General features: G+C 27.7%; 1 protein-coding gene across 1 annotated transcript in view; it reads left to right on the forward strand.

Annotated features, from left to right (window-relative positions):
- The window catches only part of LOC136081995 (uncharacterized), a 73921-nt gene that overhangs the window by 26466 nt on the left and 29414 nt on the right, over window positions 1–18041 (forward strand). Inside the window, exon 3 of the mRNA XM_065800523.1 lies at window positions 4425–4490. Coding sequence (XP_065656595.1) covers window positions 4425–4490 — 66 coding nt within the window. The remainder of the gene's footprint in view (window positions 1–4424; window positions 4491–18041) is intronic.

An 18041-nucleotide genomic window follows, 5' to 3' on the forward strand; every position in this document is an offset into this window, starting at 1 on the left:
TGTTGCTTTAGCTCGAGTTTCTGTCTTTATCTTTAATCTATTTCTTTTTCGACAAGCAACAATTTTAAAATTAACTGGGGTTTTCCCATAACAATAATTTAATTTATACACTAAAAACAAAAAATTTACATAGTAGGGTAATGTTTACTTAGACAAAATAAACAGAGAGCGAACAGGATTAATAGTTTTACTATTTTATGGTTATAGCAGATCATTATAAATATTATTTCTATTCCTGGCCATTCTAAGTTTGTTCACGGAAGAATACTTTAACTAATGCAATGTAGTATTTAAGGGAAATGCCATGTAGTTTTTAAAGGACATTGCTATTCAAAATGATATTTTCTGTTGGACTAAATCAGCAAACCTTCTTGTATATCAAATAGTACTGATTTTTGATACAATAACTGTATTTTTCTTGCTCAAATAAAACTTCTTTTCTTCCTACTAACTTATTTATTAACCTGAATTCCACTCCACTTTACAAAAGTTTTACATCAGTTTATATAAAATAGCAACCCACAAAAATTGACATTGCAAAAACCGCTTAACACATAATAACAATTAAAACAATTGAGAGCTATTAATAAAAAAAACCCGCATAAATGTAATAAAATGCTTTTGAACTTTCTGCACCAAATTTACAATAACAAAAAAAAATTAAAACTCGCAGACGCTTTTTCATTCAAATAATTCCCATTGTAAATTAGATTTTTTCAAACAATTCCCTTTAAAAACGACACAAAATATAATTATATTTCGTTGAGTTTTTAAAGAGAATTGTTTAAAAAAATCAATAAAATTATTTCTGCTAATTCTCAATAAATATTGAAAAGCTTAATAACTTTCAGAGAAAAAAAGCCCTACAATAGGCATTTTCAAATCACAAATAAAAAAAAACTTATGTCATCCATTTTGAAATTTTGTGTAGTTTTTACGCGGAATCTACTGGTATTTTAAAAAATTTAACATATTTTGCAAAAATTTTGCTTTTTTATTAAATTTTCCAAGGATTTACACCCTTAATCAAAAATAAAAAAATAAGGTTATAATAGGATTGAAGTGAGATAAGCAGAATTCCTTAAAATTGATTTTTGTTTTCATTCAAAATAATGTGTACACTTCATACCTAAAGTACGCATCTAGTTTTTTCAACTGAAATTATGTATCTAAAAGATTACATTGAAAAAGCTAGATGCATATTTTCATTAAAAAAGTGTACATATTAATATTTGAATTATAACTGAATAACAATTTTCAAGGAGTTTTGCTTGTCTAACCTCAATACTATCAAAACTTTATTTTTTTTTTTGATTGGGACATAATCCCTTGGAAGCTTAAATTAAAAGTCAAGACTTGTGCAAAATATGTTATTTTTACTTTTTCTTTTTATGACAATGAAAAGAATAAGTTGAGCCCTAATTTTTAGTGATTTTGTCATATTGATTTACAGTAGTGAGTTTTTGTGACTTGGTGTTTATTTAACACTAACAACTTTGAAATCTTTTATATTAATATTATAACTTTTATGATTGTGCTTCCCATATTAAATAAGATAAGCTAAAGATGAGCTCCACATAGCAAAGTTGCTAATACTTTCATTTTTCAGAGATGTTTTAGTTTTTAGAATTTTTTTTCGTTTTTTCTTTTTACCTTTTTTTATTAAAAATATTTACATCTTATTATCATTGAAAGTTATCCTTTTTTTAATTTATTTTCTTTAGCATCTCAAGAATTGAACTTCTTTATGAGTATCGTAACAAATCAATCTTATCGTTTAGGGACATTCCATGACTTATTTAAAGTTACTGAAGCTGTTTCAGTTTTGAAAAGCGGGGCAGTAATGAAAAGTCTTGTTATTCAAAAGAAATGATGATTGTAAATAAAATTGGAAATTCATAAAAAAATAAAAAGATTTAGAAGGGGGCAAAAATACCTAACATACTATTTTAAATATCTATTTAATTCTGAAAAATCATATTGTTAGTAGAATTCTAAATTTTTAGTTATAGGCATTTAAAACCGTGACACAAGTTTCAATAGCTGTAACAAAAAATTTAGTATTCCACATGCAATATCTTTACCTGAAACTAAATAGGTCTTTATAGGTTGCATGGCATTTATTATTGCCCCTTCTTAACGATTTTTTTTTTTTGAATTCCTAGTTTAGTTTATCAAGGTCATTCTTTTTGAAAAAAAGAATTTCAATCCTGCCCAATGTCTATAAACAAGTTTCTTGTAACTATCGGTCTATATACTTACTTTCTGATATAGACAAATTTACTTAAAAGCTTATGTATAACAGGTAACTCAGTTTTTTAAATTTATCAAATAGCCTATATAGTCTGCAATTTGGATTCCGAAAGGTCAATTCTATTAACCAAGCACTCATAGCTATAGCTAAACCATACGCAAGGCTCTGGACTAAAAACAATTTGCTGGTGGAGAGTTTGTTGTTTTGCAAAAAGCATTTGATACTCTCAATCATAAAATTCTATTATCAAAACTATTTCATTATCGTGTAAATTAAATTGCTCTGAACTGGTTGAAGTCATACCTAAACTATCGTTTACAAAGTGTTTCTTATCTATATAAATGATTTAAACACATGTATTAAGTATTCAAAAATCATTTTTCTGATTACACCAGCCTCCTGATAGTAGATGAATCATTAAAAAAGCTAAATAGATACCTAGATTCTGACCTGGTATCACTGGTTGCGATTAAATAAAATATCTTTAAATACCAAAAAATGCTCTATTAAAGCTTCAAGGCGAAAATATTACTTAAAAACTAATTTTTAGTTAGGTATTTAAAAACTAAAAGATGTCGATAAAATAAAATATTTAGGCATATTATTGGATGAAAATTTTCTGTTCATCCAACGAATTAAGTCAATATCAAAAGTTGATTAAATAGAATGCTTAGTAAAATAAGGCGTTTTGTGAATTATGAAACCCTTGTGAATATTAAGCATGCTATTTTTAATTCTCATCTACGCTATGGTTGTCAGATTTGAGAACAAAGTTAATGCATTTTAAAAGAAAACTCTTTTAAATCTCCAAAATAAATAGTTAAGAATAATTCACTTTTAAACTAACCGTTTTAGTTCTTACACACTAATTAATTTAATCTTTATAATTTTTATTTAAATTATAAAGCTTGATGAACTCATCTACTTATCAAACTGCGTACTTGTATGGGACATTGTTTACAATAACATGCCCAGCTGGTTCAATAGATATTTTAAATTTACAAATGATATTCATTTTTGTAAACTAAAGTCTGTATCTTATTGTAGTCTCTCTACGCCTTTAAAATTAACAAATAAGTATGGCATTAGGTGAATCAAGTATCAATCAATTAACTGTTTGAACTCTTTCCCTGCTAAAACTAGAAAAATGCTCTCCAAAATGACAAATAGATATGTCTTCATAACCCATGTACAAAAGTTCATTCTTAATTAAAATATTCGATCAACTATTTTCTATGCAGTCACCACATTTAGTTATTCAAAAAAATAAAATTTTTAATTAAAATAAAAATTTTAAAACTCATTAAAAAAAATGTAAAACTCATAAAATAGAAATAAAAATATAAAACTCATACAATAAAAAGTAACACATAAAAGAACAAATATTCATTTAGTTTCAATCAATTGCCCTCTTTATTATCTAATATCGTCTTTGTTATCCAAAATGCTGAAGTGAATAATATTGCTGAAGTGAATAATATTGCTTGTGGCATTGTTATTAAACGCCACCATGTGACAAGTAAAAAAAAAAAGCTCTGACACATAACAAAACTCCGCTAGGACTTCTACTTCTTTTCAAAATCATAAACTTTTCACTGTTTACTTTTCTCCATATTATCTGTTATATAGTTTTGTTATTGATAATATTATGATTTTGTATTTTTATTTTGCATTAATATTACCCAGCCGGCATTTGGACCTATAAAGACGCCTTATTAACGTTCAAAAGATATCCTTTAGGCCGAAATACTCGCTGGGTAATGATAATTACTATGTGCAAAAAGTGTTTATAACTGTTTTTAAAAATAAATTTTATAACTGTTTTTTAATGTAAAGTTTATAACTGTTTTTAAATGTCCCGCGCGATTGTATATATATACAGTTATTATTAAAGTGAAAATACATTCATTTGATTTTTGATTATATTTCGAAAAGAGAATAATAGACAAATTACTAATTCTAACCAACTGTATTTAAAAAGATGAAGATGAAAGATAACACCTCAATTACCTGTATCATTTTCATATTTTTAAAACAACTACCATTAGCTTTTTAATCTTTAATGATGCGCATGTTTTGTTATAAGTGGAGCAAAATTTAAAAAGCACAATATAAATAATTTTTCAAAGTTTCAAAATTTTATTTATTAATTTTTTCTTTTATTTCTAAGGATTTTAACACAACTTGTGTGAAAAATGATAATCTTTACGGAGAACTTGCTGAATATAAAATAAAGGTTTTTTTTTTTTTTATTTGTCTTCGGGATGGTCCGTAAATTACGTAACATAAACTTTCACAGTAAACAAAACAAGAAAGATCAAAAGTTTTCCCTCGCTGAGTCTTAATTTAAATAGAAATAAAAATAGCTTTTTAAGTTTAATGAAAATCGCCGCGTAAAAGAGCCTAATATCTCCAACTTTTGTTTTTTAAATATAATTTGCGTTGCGTAATTTATGGACGATCCCTTATTAGATATTTTTTACAATACGGTTTATGTTATTTATATTAAATATATTATATTGTCATATTACTTGGAATTATTCAATTTACCTATGAATATATAATTTTATTTATAAAGAAAGCACGTTAAGATTAACATTAAAGAGTGTTTTTTACAGTTTCCGAGAAAAGAGATTTCTAGATATAGAGGACATTTTTTAGAAATTAAAGATTGTGCCCCTTCACTTTTATATCCGTGTTGTTGGCTCTGAGTTTTCAGAGTTGACCCTAAGTATTTTTTTTTTTAAATTTTGTTAACAAAATAAAAAATTTCATTGCTGTAACGCGCAGATCTTATTCACATATATTATATGTTCTAGTGAATCCCATAATTTTTTTTCAACAACCGATTTTCATGCGGAGTGGCGTAGAATTCATATTTCTATGAGAAAAAAAAATTATTTTTTATTTTTTCTTGCTAGAAGTATTCGCGCCGATTGTTCGAAGTTACGCTTTTTATGATTTTTGACTAAATTTAGAGCATTTTCCAAGCATTGGCGCGAATAGATTCTGATGCCAAATCCATTTAATTTGTTCAACGATACTTTCTTAATGTATTCCTGTACCACAAAAAACCTTATTTAAGAAATATGGTGTACCTATTTTTCACTGATTACGATAGACAAATTAACACTTTGGCTATTGTAAAAATTTATCTATCTTTATCTTTCACTGATAAAGATAGATAAATTAACACTTTGGCTATTGCAAAGTGAGTTTTTGTTGATCTATGAGCTTTTTCTCATTCATGCAACAAATATTATGATTTTTACCTCATTTTGGTATCAAATCCAAATCCAAAATGATTTCCTTAAAAGATTGGGCAAAGAACTTATGTTCTTTTGTGGTAAACAAAACTAGATTAAAACGTATCAATGTGATTCAAAAATATATATACACATTTTTTTGTAGTTATTTTAAGTGCTCCAAGAAGAACTAATAGTCGCATTACAGAGCACCAAAGAAGAGCATTTAACTTAGAAGTTTGCGCTTGCTTCATGTTAAAAAATAGCCTAGCATCGAACCACAAATCAGTGAAGGATTCAGCATTTTTTGGTGTTTGAGATAGCTAACAGACATAGCGCAAACTTGAAACATTTGAATGTTTATACTTATTTCAAATAATAAGGCTTTGTAAAAGAATACGATGATTGGAGATTGGGAACAAAAAAGCCCTAAAATTTCATCTTCCCCTCCTTTGCCCCAAAAGCGAGAGCAACAAATTGGTAAATTAACTTTTTTGCTATTATAAATTAAGTTTATATTCATCAGTAAATTTTAAGTTTCATAGTATTATCTCACAGCGTTCATAAAGTATGACCATATAAAGTTTAAGCCCCCATCAATTTGAGGGGTTATCATATTTATATAATCATAATTTTTGAATGCTTAGAGATTGTAAAACAATACTTAAAATTTATCTATGTATTTAAATTTAGTTAAGAATAGCAAAAAGATAATTTCATCAACTTGCTAATGTCACGTTTGGGGCAGGGGGATAATAGTTTAGGGCTTTTTTGTTCCCAGCCTCAAATCATTGCAATTTTTGAAAAAATAATTATTTGACATAGGTATAAACATACAAATGTTTGGATTTTGCTCCATGTTAGCTCAAACACCAAAAAATACTGGATCCGTTAAAGCCAGAGATCTCTTGATTCTGAAGCAAATTTGCTTCAGAATTCAGCGTTTAAACTATTTCTATCGATTTCATTTATATTTTTTACTGATTTTAAGAAAAGCCTGTCTTTGGAAAAAAAAATTGGTTTAGAGTTATTTTCTTTGTACTTTATATCTCATTTAAACCATTTTGCAAGCAAGTTTTTAAACAATTTATTACTTTATGATATAAATTATTTTTAAAAAATAAGACTAAAATATCAAAACTTATGAAATTAAGTTTTGCTTTAAATATTGCAGAATCAGAGAAGTTGCAGGTCAAAAGCTGCAATGTCCTGAAGAGAGAAATGTACTCAGCTATTCTATTAATCTCTTTAAGTACTTTATTACCCACAATAAAAACCTGCCTGATTTTAGAGTAATGCAACTTAAATTTTATGAAACTCAAGGCGTGTGAAACCGCTCCATTTTTGTATTTTTTTTCGGATGATTTTTTTATTTTATTAACTAATTGATGCTAATAATATAATAAAAGACAAGGCGGTTAATAAATAGTAAAGTAATTAAGTTAATGAATAACATAAAAGTTTATAATAAAATAACTTGGCACTTCAAAATTTTTTTTTAAATGCATAATGAAAATAAAACAAACTCCGTAAGTTAAAGCTTAACATTACCAGTTAAAAAAACATATCGTTACACTATTATTAGTCGAAAACTTATGCATCTTTAAAACCACAAAATTTAAGATTTTTTTTGTGTGACTTTTGAGGTTTCTAGCCATTTAACGTTCTTAAGAATCGAATCAACTTTTCCGTTCTTTTACAAAAGTAACAATAGCTAGACCGTTATTATTCAAAATTAAGAACATAATAACAATAAAACCAAATACGTAGTAGACACAAATTAATCACACTCCCAATGAAGTTCTTTACACTCAGCTGTATTAATCATTCTTAATGATAGTTAATGATGGATCTTAACAATTTTCTATTTATTCTGATTCACTCTCAACAAAAAACAAATAAGAGTTTTATCGAGAAAGAGAATAGAATTAGGTGTAAAAGAATGGAAAGCACGATTAAGAGAAGCAAACCTAGCAGATGCTAACTAAGCAATTAATTGTATTTATGGTTTTCATTATGGAGGACATTAGTGAATGATAATTTAAAAAGTAATAAAAAGAGAACTCAGTGTAAAAAAAAGTAATAAAAAGAGGACTCAGTGATGCCAAATACCAATATATGGGATGGTAAAAGTATTGCGATAGTTTTTTGTAGTAAATAACAGCGTTTTGTTGGAGTTAAAATATACAAGCCGCTCGAAGCCTTGATCTGTTACATAAGTGAGAACAGATTCAAAACTGGCTACCTGTTCTAAGCAATAAAAACTACATAATGAAAGCAAAAACTACAAAAAGAAAAATGCAAACACAAAAATTTCTGCAAAATAAAAAAAAATAAAAAAATAATAATCTTTTGTTATTTTTGCCGAAAAAAAAATGGTGTAGAAAAATTGGTACCGATTTATTTTTTAATTAGTTCTTTCTATTACTATTAGCGATTTACGTTTTAATTAGTTCTTTCTAATAAGATTTCGAACTTTTTTTGAACTTTTCTCTTTTAAATTGGTGCAATTATTTTATTCATTTTCATATTTTATTTTTCTTCAATCTTTTAATTCTAATTTATACCTTTCAATAATTTTCTTTTAATTCTAATTTATACCTTTCAAATAAATCTTTTTTATTCTTCAAAAAAATTTCCTTCGCCTTTCCTATTCTTTTTTTTCCTTTTTCACCGTTAAATAAACGCTTCCGCCATTTGCTATGCCATTGCATTGAATTAATATAATTATATTAGTAAGAAAACATCAGTTATGACGAATTTTCTTGATACAATTAATAATTTATTATTAGAAAATCTTGCTAGATCATGGTTATCAGCATCATCAGCTCATAAAAAATATACAAAATTTTTTTTGTAACATTAGAAAGCAGGGCCGACGACACGGGTTTCGAAGTGTGGGCACAAACATTAATTTGTAAAAAAAGTCCTCTATACCTAGATTTTTCTTATAAAAAAATGATCCTTTAGACCCTTCGACACCGGGGGTCTAAAGGATCCCTGGTCTAGGGATCTTTCGAGATCATTTTGAGCCAATCAATAAAAAAAAGTCCTTTAACCCCCCCCCCCCCAACCCCCTCCCAACACCTGGGTCTCCCCTCCCCCTACCGGTGTCCTTAGCAGTAAAAATGGCTTCTTTCTTGCTTACGTAAAAATGTAAAAAACGAAGTCCAAAATTTAGTTTTCACACACTGGCCGTTATCTAAATTAGTTCCACTATGTAAAGGTGAATATTGGAACTTCTGTATTTCAAGAGCTTCGCGCAATTTTCAATCAATTTTTTTGTTTCAACTTTAATTGTTTTTACGTTTTCCCACTTTATTTCTTGTGAGCAAAACTTATTATGGGTGGCTATTGCGGACTGATAATGTTTACCCTCGTCTAAACTTTTTAGATGTTGCTAAATTCGAGTCCTAATTTGAAGTTTAGTTTTCCGAAATATTATCCTTAGTTTCGGGCATAGTGAAGGTATTCACGGTAACGATAAAGTAAAGAGGTTAAGAGAATCTGATTGAATTTTTTTGATTTTTACGGACCGTTTATTCCCGATTAAGTTTGCAATCCGTTAAAGTTGCCATATGTTATACTCATTTTCGTTAAACATTTGAATAAGGAAATTAATCTCATCTTGTAAATATAAATTACTGCATATAGATTAAGCCCTGTAAAGAAAAACCTTTAAATATTACGTTTAGAATCTTAGGGTCATGATTTGATTGAGGTTTAATTTTGATATTAGTAATGGCTTTCTTTTAGTAAACTTTAAACTCGTATTTTCCTTCGTATATTGTATCACAGGGTGTTGTTTGTTTAAGATAATTAGGAATTATTTTGCTTCTTGAGTGTTTTAAAATCAGCGTGACTATCGTCGACATATCTGAGTTAGGATTTCAGGTCAAGAGAAGCATTTACTGCCATTGCATTTTTGAAAGCGTTTTGTTCATGATATTGTAATAATAATTCTGCAAGTACGACTTTGAATGAAAGACCTATAGGACCAGAATTCTCAAGTTCATGGATTTCGCTGTTCCACAGGAAATAACAACGGTGTAAACAAAGCTCTATGAGTTATCTTGTTTCAGATATAGTAAGCTTCATATAATATCTGTACGAATTATTCTCATTTAGTTGGTCTACAAGAATTAAAGTGGCTTCCTTTAGTGGCATTGATAGATACAAGTTTATTTACATCAAATGAAACTTGAACCTCGTTTTTGTCAATCTTCCGTGAATTCGCTTTACTAATAAAAATAATAGAATTTTTCTTACGTGTTTGGTTATTGTTTAAGGCAAGTTGTATTTTTTTTACTAAGCAGTTCGATATTCTATAATTAGGAGTGCCGATAGTTGATATAACTATTCTCATAAGATAGGATTTTTCAGGTTTTTGAGCTAATTAGACCATACATACGAGGCGGGATGGGATCAATTGGATATATACTATCATAATCCATTTTCAAAAATCGCTACTTTTGTTTTAAGTTGTGAGAGATAAGTTTTAATTTTAATAGCATAACTAGATGTGGAATCTTTATTTAAAACCCTTGTTAGGCCAATTTGTTCGCAAATTTTTTCCAAAGCTTTATCGTGTTCTGTTTTTACAAAACCGTTACCCTTTTTAAACGGATATATATATAGATAATTTTGTTTTCCTTAACTTCCATAAGAGTTCTTTTCCTTAATTGTTTTGTTTTCCTTAACTTCCATAAGAATTCTTTGTACTCTTGTTAAATTTTTGATTTATTTTTACCCATTTTAAGTTCATTTAAAACATTTTTTCTCAAATTGTGCGCATTTTCAATCTTTTTGCTATATTCTAATTTAAAAGCCGAGGTCTCTGTTGTTGCAATAATATCCATTTAAGGTATATATTTTAACGAAGGTACAAAATATAGACCCAGATTAAAAAGATCGTTTTGGTTTTTTGGAATATCGAAATTGCATAAGATTAAAACTGCGTTCTATAAATGGGTTGTTAACTAAAAACTAAATTTTACATTTAGTTTTTAACATTTTTACGTAAACAAGAAAAAAGCTATTTAACTCCTGACGTCAGTTAATTTTAAACTGTTTCTAACGCAACAAAAAATTTTTGTATAATTTTTACAAGCTGATTATGCTGGTAACCATGATCCAGCAAAAATTTCTAATAATAAATTGTTAATTGTATTAACAGAATTCGTATTAACTGATGTTTTCTCACTAATATAACGTATACTCAGTGGCGGCGTTAGGGTAGGGCCTGGTTGGGCGATGGCCCAGGGCGCCGAATATAAAGGGGCGAAACTAATTGGTAATTTTACCCTTTGCCTTTTTTTTGAATGGGGTTAAATTGAGCTAGGGGCGCCGTAGAAATCTCGCCCAGGGCACTGCGTATACTCTTATACTCGATGTCAACACTAAAGATATATATATATATATATATATATATATATATATATATATATATATATATATATATATATATATATATATATATATATATATATATATATATATATATATATATATATATATATATGTATATATATATATATATATATATATATATATATATATATATATATATATATATATATATATATATATACATATAGATCTATAGTTTGTTGTCTTTGGGAAGAGCGGAAGCAAAAAAGTGATTCTTACGCCAACACATACGTCACTTTTAATTACTTTTGACATTCGTCCAACATTTGCGTGTTGGACGAAAGTAAAAACCATTAATTTAATTACAAATAAATCGTTTTTTAAAAAAACCACAAAAACGCAAATTTAATTGACCAGAATGTTTTAAAAACATTCTGAATGTTTTTAACAATATAAACAATGTTTTTATTTTTATTTTTATTAATAAAATGTTTTTATTTTTAATTTTTTTAATTAAGAGTTTTTATTTTTATTTTCTTTTACTGTAAATCATGCGCGGAGTGTTGCTACATTAACTATCTTATAGCCTGACCCGCAAGGGAGTGTTGCTACATCGACTGAGGGTTTGGTTGGGGCAGGCAGTCTCTCAATTAATAAAAAAAAATAATTCCGGTCTTGCATTTTAACTTTTACTTTTTGTCAACAAAATATGGAAAAAACTTTCGGACAAATAGCCTGACCCGCACGGGAGTGCTGCTACATCTACTATCTTTTAGCCTGACCCGCAAGGGAGTGTTGCTACATCGACTGAGGGTTTGGTTGGGGCAGGCAGTCTCTCAATTAATAAAAAAAAATAATTCCGGTCTTGCATTTTAACTTTTACTTTTTGTCAACAAAATATGGAAAAAACTTTCGGACAACATCTATGGGTTGTATATATATATATATATATATATATATATATATATATATATATATATATATATATATATATATATATATATATATATATATATATATATATATATACATATATATATATCTAAATTTCTTAGAGAACTAATATCTCCACTAATACCATTGGAATTTTGCACTAAAGATTCTTTCACTTTTTCTAAAGAGATAAATCAAGCTAGCCCTCATAAAAATTTCTTAGTATATTACGATACTACAAGTTTATACGTCAATATTCCACCACAAGAAACAATAGATATTGCCGCCAATAGCATCATAAATCGTAAAGTTAATCTTAAAATGAGTAATAGTGATTTAAAAAAACTTTTCATATTTGCAACATCTCAAACTCATTTTCTCTTCGAAGGACAAATTTATGACCATATTGATGGTGTTGCAATGGGTTCTCCCTTAGCACCTGTTCTTGTTAATCTTTTCATGGGAAATTTTGAAGATAAATTGCTCAAATTATACAACGGAGAAAAACTAGCTAATTATAAACGGTATCTAGATGACATTTTTGCTGCTTTCACTTCCGAAAATCACGCCGATTTATTTTGGAGTATATCAATAAAAAACATAATTCTATTACTTTTACAATGGAAAAAGAAATTCAATCAAAAATATCATTTTTGGACCAAACTCTAAATAAAACAAACAGTTCCACATTTACCACTGTTTTTCATAAGAAAACTTTCTCGGGACTCTACAAAAACTTTTTTAGTTTTACTTCATTTTCATATAAAGTTAGTCTGGTTAGATGTTTAATTGATAGAGCTTATAAAATAAATAACACTAGTCTCGATCTTAGCCATGATATTAACGATCTTTTTGAAGTTCTTAAACACAACTTGTACCCGTCTTGGTTGATTAAGAAAATCTATAGCTCTTATATTAACAACACCAACATTATATATTGGAAAAATATCTGATTTAAATAAACAAAGGCTTATTATAAATCAGTCACCGTAAGATTCGTTTTTTACTTCAAAATTTTTTTTCCGCAAAAGATCCCTTTCCTACAGACTTTAATTCATTCGTTGTCTGTAAATTTGAATGCGCAGGCTTTAAATCCTGTTATATTGGCAAATTTACTTGTCATTTAAAGACACAAATAATCGAGAACCAAAAAAGGGATAAGAACTTACACATTTATAAACTTGTTCATTCAAATGAAAGCTGTTTTAATAGTTTTAGTCATGCTAATTTTTAATTTTGGATTCGGCCTTCAACAAATTTATATTAAAACTCAAAGAAAGCATGTACATAGGGTGGGAAAAACCCACTATTAATAAACAAATGAACCATATAAGAATGACAATTTCAATCTAGTTCCTTTTAACATTACCAGCTCTTTTATCTTTTTAAAACATTTGTTACGTTATTTAATTGCATTTTTATCGTATTTTTTATTATAAGATCTCTATTAATTCAATTAATTTTACTGATTTGATTTAACCATTTTAATATATTTCAACCGACGATGGCTAAGATATAGTCGAAACATGTTTATATAAAATAAATGATTTTAACAAAAATTAAAAAAATTGTCTAATTTATTAGAATATATATATATATATATATATATATATATATATATATATATATATATATATATATATACATATATATATATATATATATATATATATATATATATATATATGTATATATATATATATATATATATATATATATATATATATATATATATATATATATATATATATATATATATATATATATACATATATATCTTACATATATAACCATATGGTTATATATATGGTTAAGGTATAAGTTCTAATGACAATGGTTTTACATACTAAAAACACTTTTAAAAGTTTCGAAGAGAATCTTCAAGGTTTGCTGATATATGATAATATCTAATAGAATATATAGAATTATTTTGTTTATTATAATTTAATTTATTTCTATAGTAATAGTATACATTTTCAATAAAAACTATCAAAAATTAAAAATATTATTTATATAATAATTTCATATTAAGTATTTAATAATAACTTAATATAACTTATTTTATACGGTATTATTGTTTGTAAAGGTTTAAAAAAAAGAAATGTCAACTATTTATTTTAACTATTTATTTTATTTACAACTATTTATTTTTAGTTCTATTTTGTTTTTAGTCTATTTTATTTTTAGTACCCTTTTATTTTCAGGACCGACGACACCGGGGGGTTAAGGGGGAGCTTTAATTTCCTCAATTTAATACTTTTTTTTTATAAGTAAAACAACTTAACAAACTAATTTAAGAAAAATTCGCTATTTTGTATTAATAGATAACCGTTTAAAATCATAAGATTATTGCATATTATTATGGCCGTTTTCCACAAGACAAGATTATTTTGTTGATAAGCATGTGCAGATGAAACATTTCTGCTAATATTGCTGATCAGTTCGCTGCAGCTAAAACAAATTCGATCATTATGAGCAAAAACCAATCATATTTAAATATTATATCACATAAAGTCAACAGTAAAAAGATAAATTTACTAATGCTGTAAATTCCGAATGTTTCACTTCATAAGATGGGTTATTTTCTTTACGAGTTGAACCATTTATTACTTCTTCCAGTAACAGTTTTTTCAACAGAAGCGATTCTATGAGAAGTAAGCATCTATTTTCCTCAAAGTTTAAAAAAAATAAAATACAGGTGTACATCAAAAACTATTATATATATATATATATATATATATATATATATATATATATATATATATATATATATATATATATATATATATATTTTTTTTTTTTTTTCAAAAGCATACAGCGCAAAGTTTCAGCTGCCATTATTTATTGATAACAAAAATTGTAGCGCAAAAATAATGTGGAAATCAAAACAGCGTTTCGTCGTGACGAAAAAAATGGCTTCGTGCGATTTTTTTCATCTTGTGGAATATGGTCTTTAGTTACCATTAATTTGAACGCACTTTCCAAATGCATGAAATATTGTATTGAAATAATAAATTGAATAAGCTCAATAAGCATGTTTGATATATCTAACAATTCATTTACTAGAACAAAATTTGTTTGAAAACAAACCTTCTTTATAACATATTAAAAGATAATTTGAAAAAAAAGTTGTTTGAAAATAAAACTCTCTTATTTGACATATATATTTAGAACTAGACGTTTATCAATAAATAAAGATACAAACGTCAAAGTTTATTTAAAAAAAAAAATGTTTTTTAACAAACGTTGAACTTCATTTGTCGCTCCCTGCTAATCAAATCGACCAATCCCTTTCTCTTTATCCTTCAGATCCTTCAGGTTGTTATTCGTGACTTTAATGCTCATCACACTGAATGGCATGGCTCTAATGTTAGTGATTCTGCCGGCGTTAAGGTCCATCACTTTTTCATTTCTCAATCTCTAACCCAAATAGTCAACTTTCCAACTCGTTTTCGCGACAATCCGAATCATTTACCTTCTCTACTTATGTATTGTTTCTGATCCTACTCAGTGTTCAGTTTTTTCACATTCACGCTTAGGTGCTTCTGATCACGGTATGATCTCTCTAAAACTATAACCTCATTCTCCTTTATCATCACAATACTTTTATCATCGTATTTTTTACAACTACCTTAAACTGAATGGGACTCTTTTTGTGCCTTTTTTTTGTAAGTAATGTTTACAATTTCCGATTGTAAACATTACTTTCATATAAATTGAAAAAACGATTCTCCGGAATAAAAAAGACGTCTGTTTATTACTGTTAGAAAACATTATAAAAAAGTTTGGTCTTATGCTAAAGCCCGCTTTTCTCAGGTCACGAAATCACGTATTTTATTTCAAAAACTATGCTAATGATTTCTGTAAAATCTTTAACAGTATCTGTTACAAGGGCATATCTGTCGTTCCATCTCTTTTATACGGTTCAGATTTTGTCAACTTGCCTAAAGACAAAGCTGAATTATGAGCTAAGAACTTCTCATCAACATCATCTCTTGATTCCACTAGTTGCGTTTTACCTGATATAGCCGACTAACAAGTTATTCAAATACCTGATTTTCGTATCACTCCAGCTTCTGCATCTAAAGTAATTTCCTGTTTAGACTGTTCTACAACTTGTTCTCCGGACAACATACCTGTTATAGCCTTACAGAAGTGGTCTCCGGAGCTGTCGTCTATACTTTCAAATCTATTTAACAAGTGCTTATCAGAGTCTTGTTTTCCAGCCTGGGGGAAAGCGGCATCTATTATCCCTAATTTTAAAAACACTGGAGAGCGATCTGGCTTGTCTAACTACTGTCCCATTAGTCTTCTTACTTTCATTAACAAGGTTTTGAGTCTTTAATTAACAAACACTTAATCTCTCATCTTTAATTTAATAGCTTACTTTCTGTTCATTAATTTGAATTTTAGTAGACTTAATCTAATGGAATTTTTTAACGATAATAACTGATTGGTTTTATTTTGAATTAGATTGATCTGGAAAAATTAAGATTATAGCTCACAACATTTCCAAAGTTTTTGATAAAATTTGGCATCCTGGTTTTCTCCTTAAGCCCTCTTCTTAGGGTGGATCAGGTAACATCATTGAGATTATTGAATCCTTCCTTTCCATCGTAGTATGAAAGTTTTTCTTGTGGTACAGTGCTCATCATATCTTGTAACTTTAGGGGTTTCTTAAGATTCTATTCTTGGCCTTATACTCTTTTTAATTTATATTAATCTTCCTGGTATTTTCACATCTAAGGTTGAATTGTTGAGCTTGAAAAGAATTTCACTTTTGCTACAGCATGTTGCTCTCAGTGGATGGTGAACTTTAACTCATATAAAACTATATTTTTTTCAAGTATTTGTTATCGCAATAATTTAGATCTTCCTGCATTTTTGAATGGCAATGTACTCAATGAGTCATGTACCCATTATCTTCTAAGATTAACTCTTACTTTCAACCTTAGCTTGAAACCATATATCAAATCAATTGTAAAACTAGCATCTGCTGAGGTTGCATCTCTTTATTGTGCTCGCCAATTTTTACTCATAATTGTATTCTTTATCTCTATAAACCTCAAATCCGTTCTTGTATGGAATATTATTGCCATATCTGGGGCGGATCTTCTAATGATGCCTATTTTCTTTTAGACAAAGTGTAAAAACGCAATGTAAACTTAGTTAGACTTGCTTTAGCAGCCAGCCTCCAACTAATATCGCCTCGTTGTAGTGTTGTTTCTCATTCTTTTTATAAATACTATAATGGGCACATCTCTAAAGAGCATTTCTTGCACCACCTACTAAAACTCATACTCATGTTTCTCGTTATTTAAGTAAGTCTCATCCGTTTATAATGACTGTTCCTAAGTACTTTTGCTGTGACAGTTCCTAAGTGCATCTACTTTTCCGCTAATTAACTGTTTAACTTTTAAATCCTTTATTATTTCTTGATTATAAATTTTACATTGATTTAACATTTTCCACACAAAACACACATTTCTTTGTCATTTATTTTTTCTCCTGCTGTTATTAGTTGTTTGTATAATATGATCAAGCAAATCTTAAATAATTTTTGGTATCTCTTATCAAAAACATAATGGTTTCAATGTATTTAAGGAATAACTTTGCCCCAGTATCATGTTTTTACTACCATAATGTCATATTTTTCTCAGGGGAATAAGACCATATTGAAACAAATTTGATTAGGTTTTAATAATTTCTTATGATTTCATTGATACTTGCCATGCTTCATCACAGCTATTCTTAAAACACATTTGATACTCATCATTATCTAATGGATTAAAGTAATAAAACAGAATCAGTTGTCATTCTAACAACTTCTTTGTATTGAACAGAAACATCTTTTAAACAACAGAAACAACTTTTTCAACCAAATCATGACTAATGATGTGTAATGTATATACTGGTTAATATTCAACTCTAGACACTCACTAGTGACAAATTTTATATAATTGACAAATTCCTGTGTCTTCTCCTTTTTCTTATCGCCCAGTTCTGTAAGAGAAATTTTTTTTAAATCACACGGTCATGTAATATAAGCATCCTCTAATTTAAAAATAATGTTTTTTGATACTTTTGAAAGTATAAATACCCATTCTTTTAAAATGTTTTTTTTCCAGGCCTTTTTATGACGTTTCCATGCATTTTCACACACATTTTCAAAATACTGTGTTTTTACTAATAGTCCAAGGTTTCTAAAAGTATTTCTTCAATCGCTGAATATATTTTTA

This window comes from Hydra vulgaris, chromosome 06, assembly GCF_038396675.1.
Source record: "Hydra vulgaris chromosome 06, alternate assembly HydraT2T_AEP".
In the NCBI taxonomy this organism is placed as follows: domain Eukaryota; kingdom Metazoa; phylum Cnidaria; class Hydrozoa; order Anthoathecata; family Hydridae; genus Hydra; species Hydra vulgaris.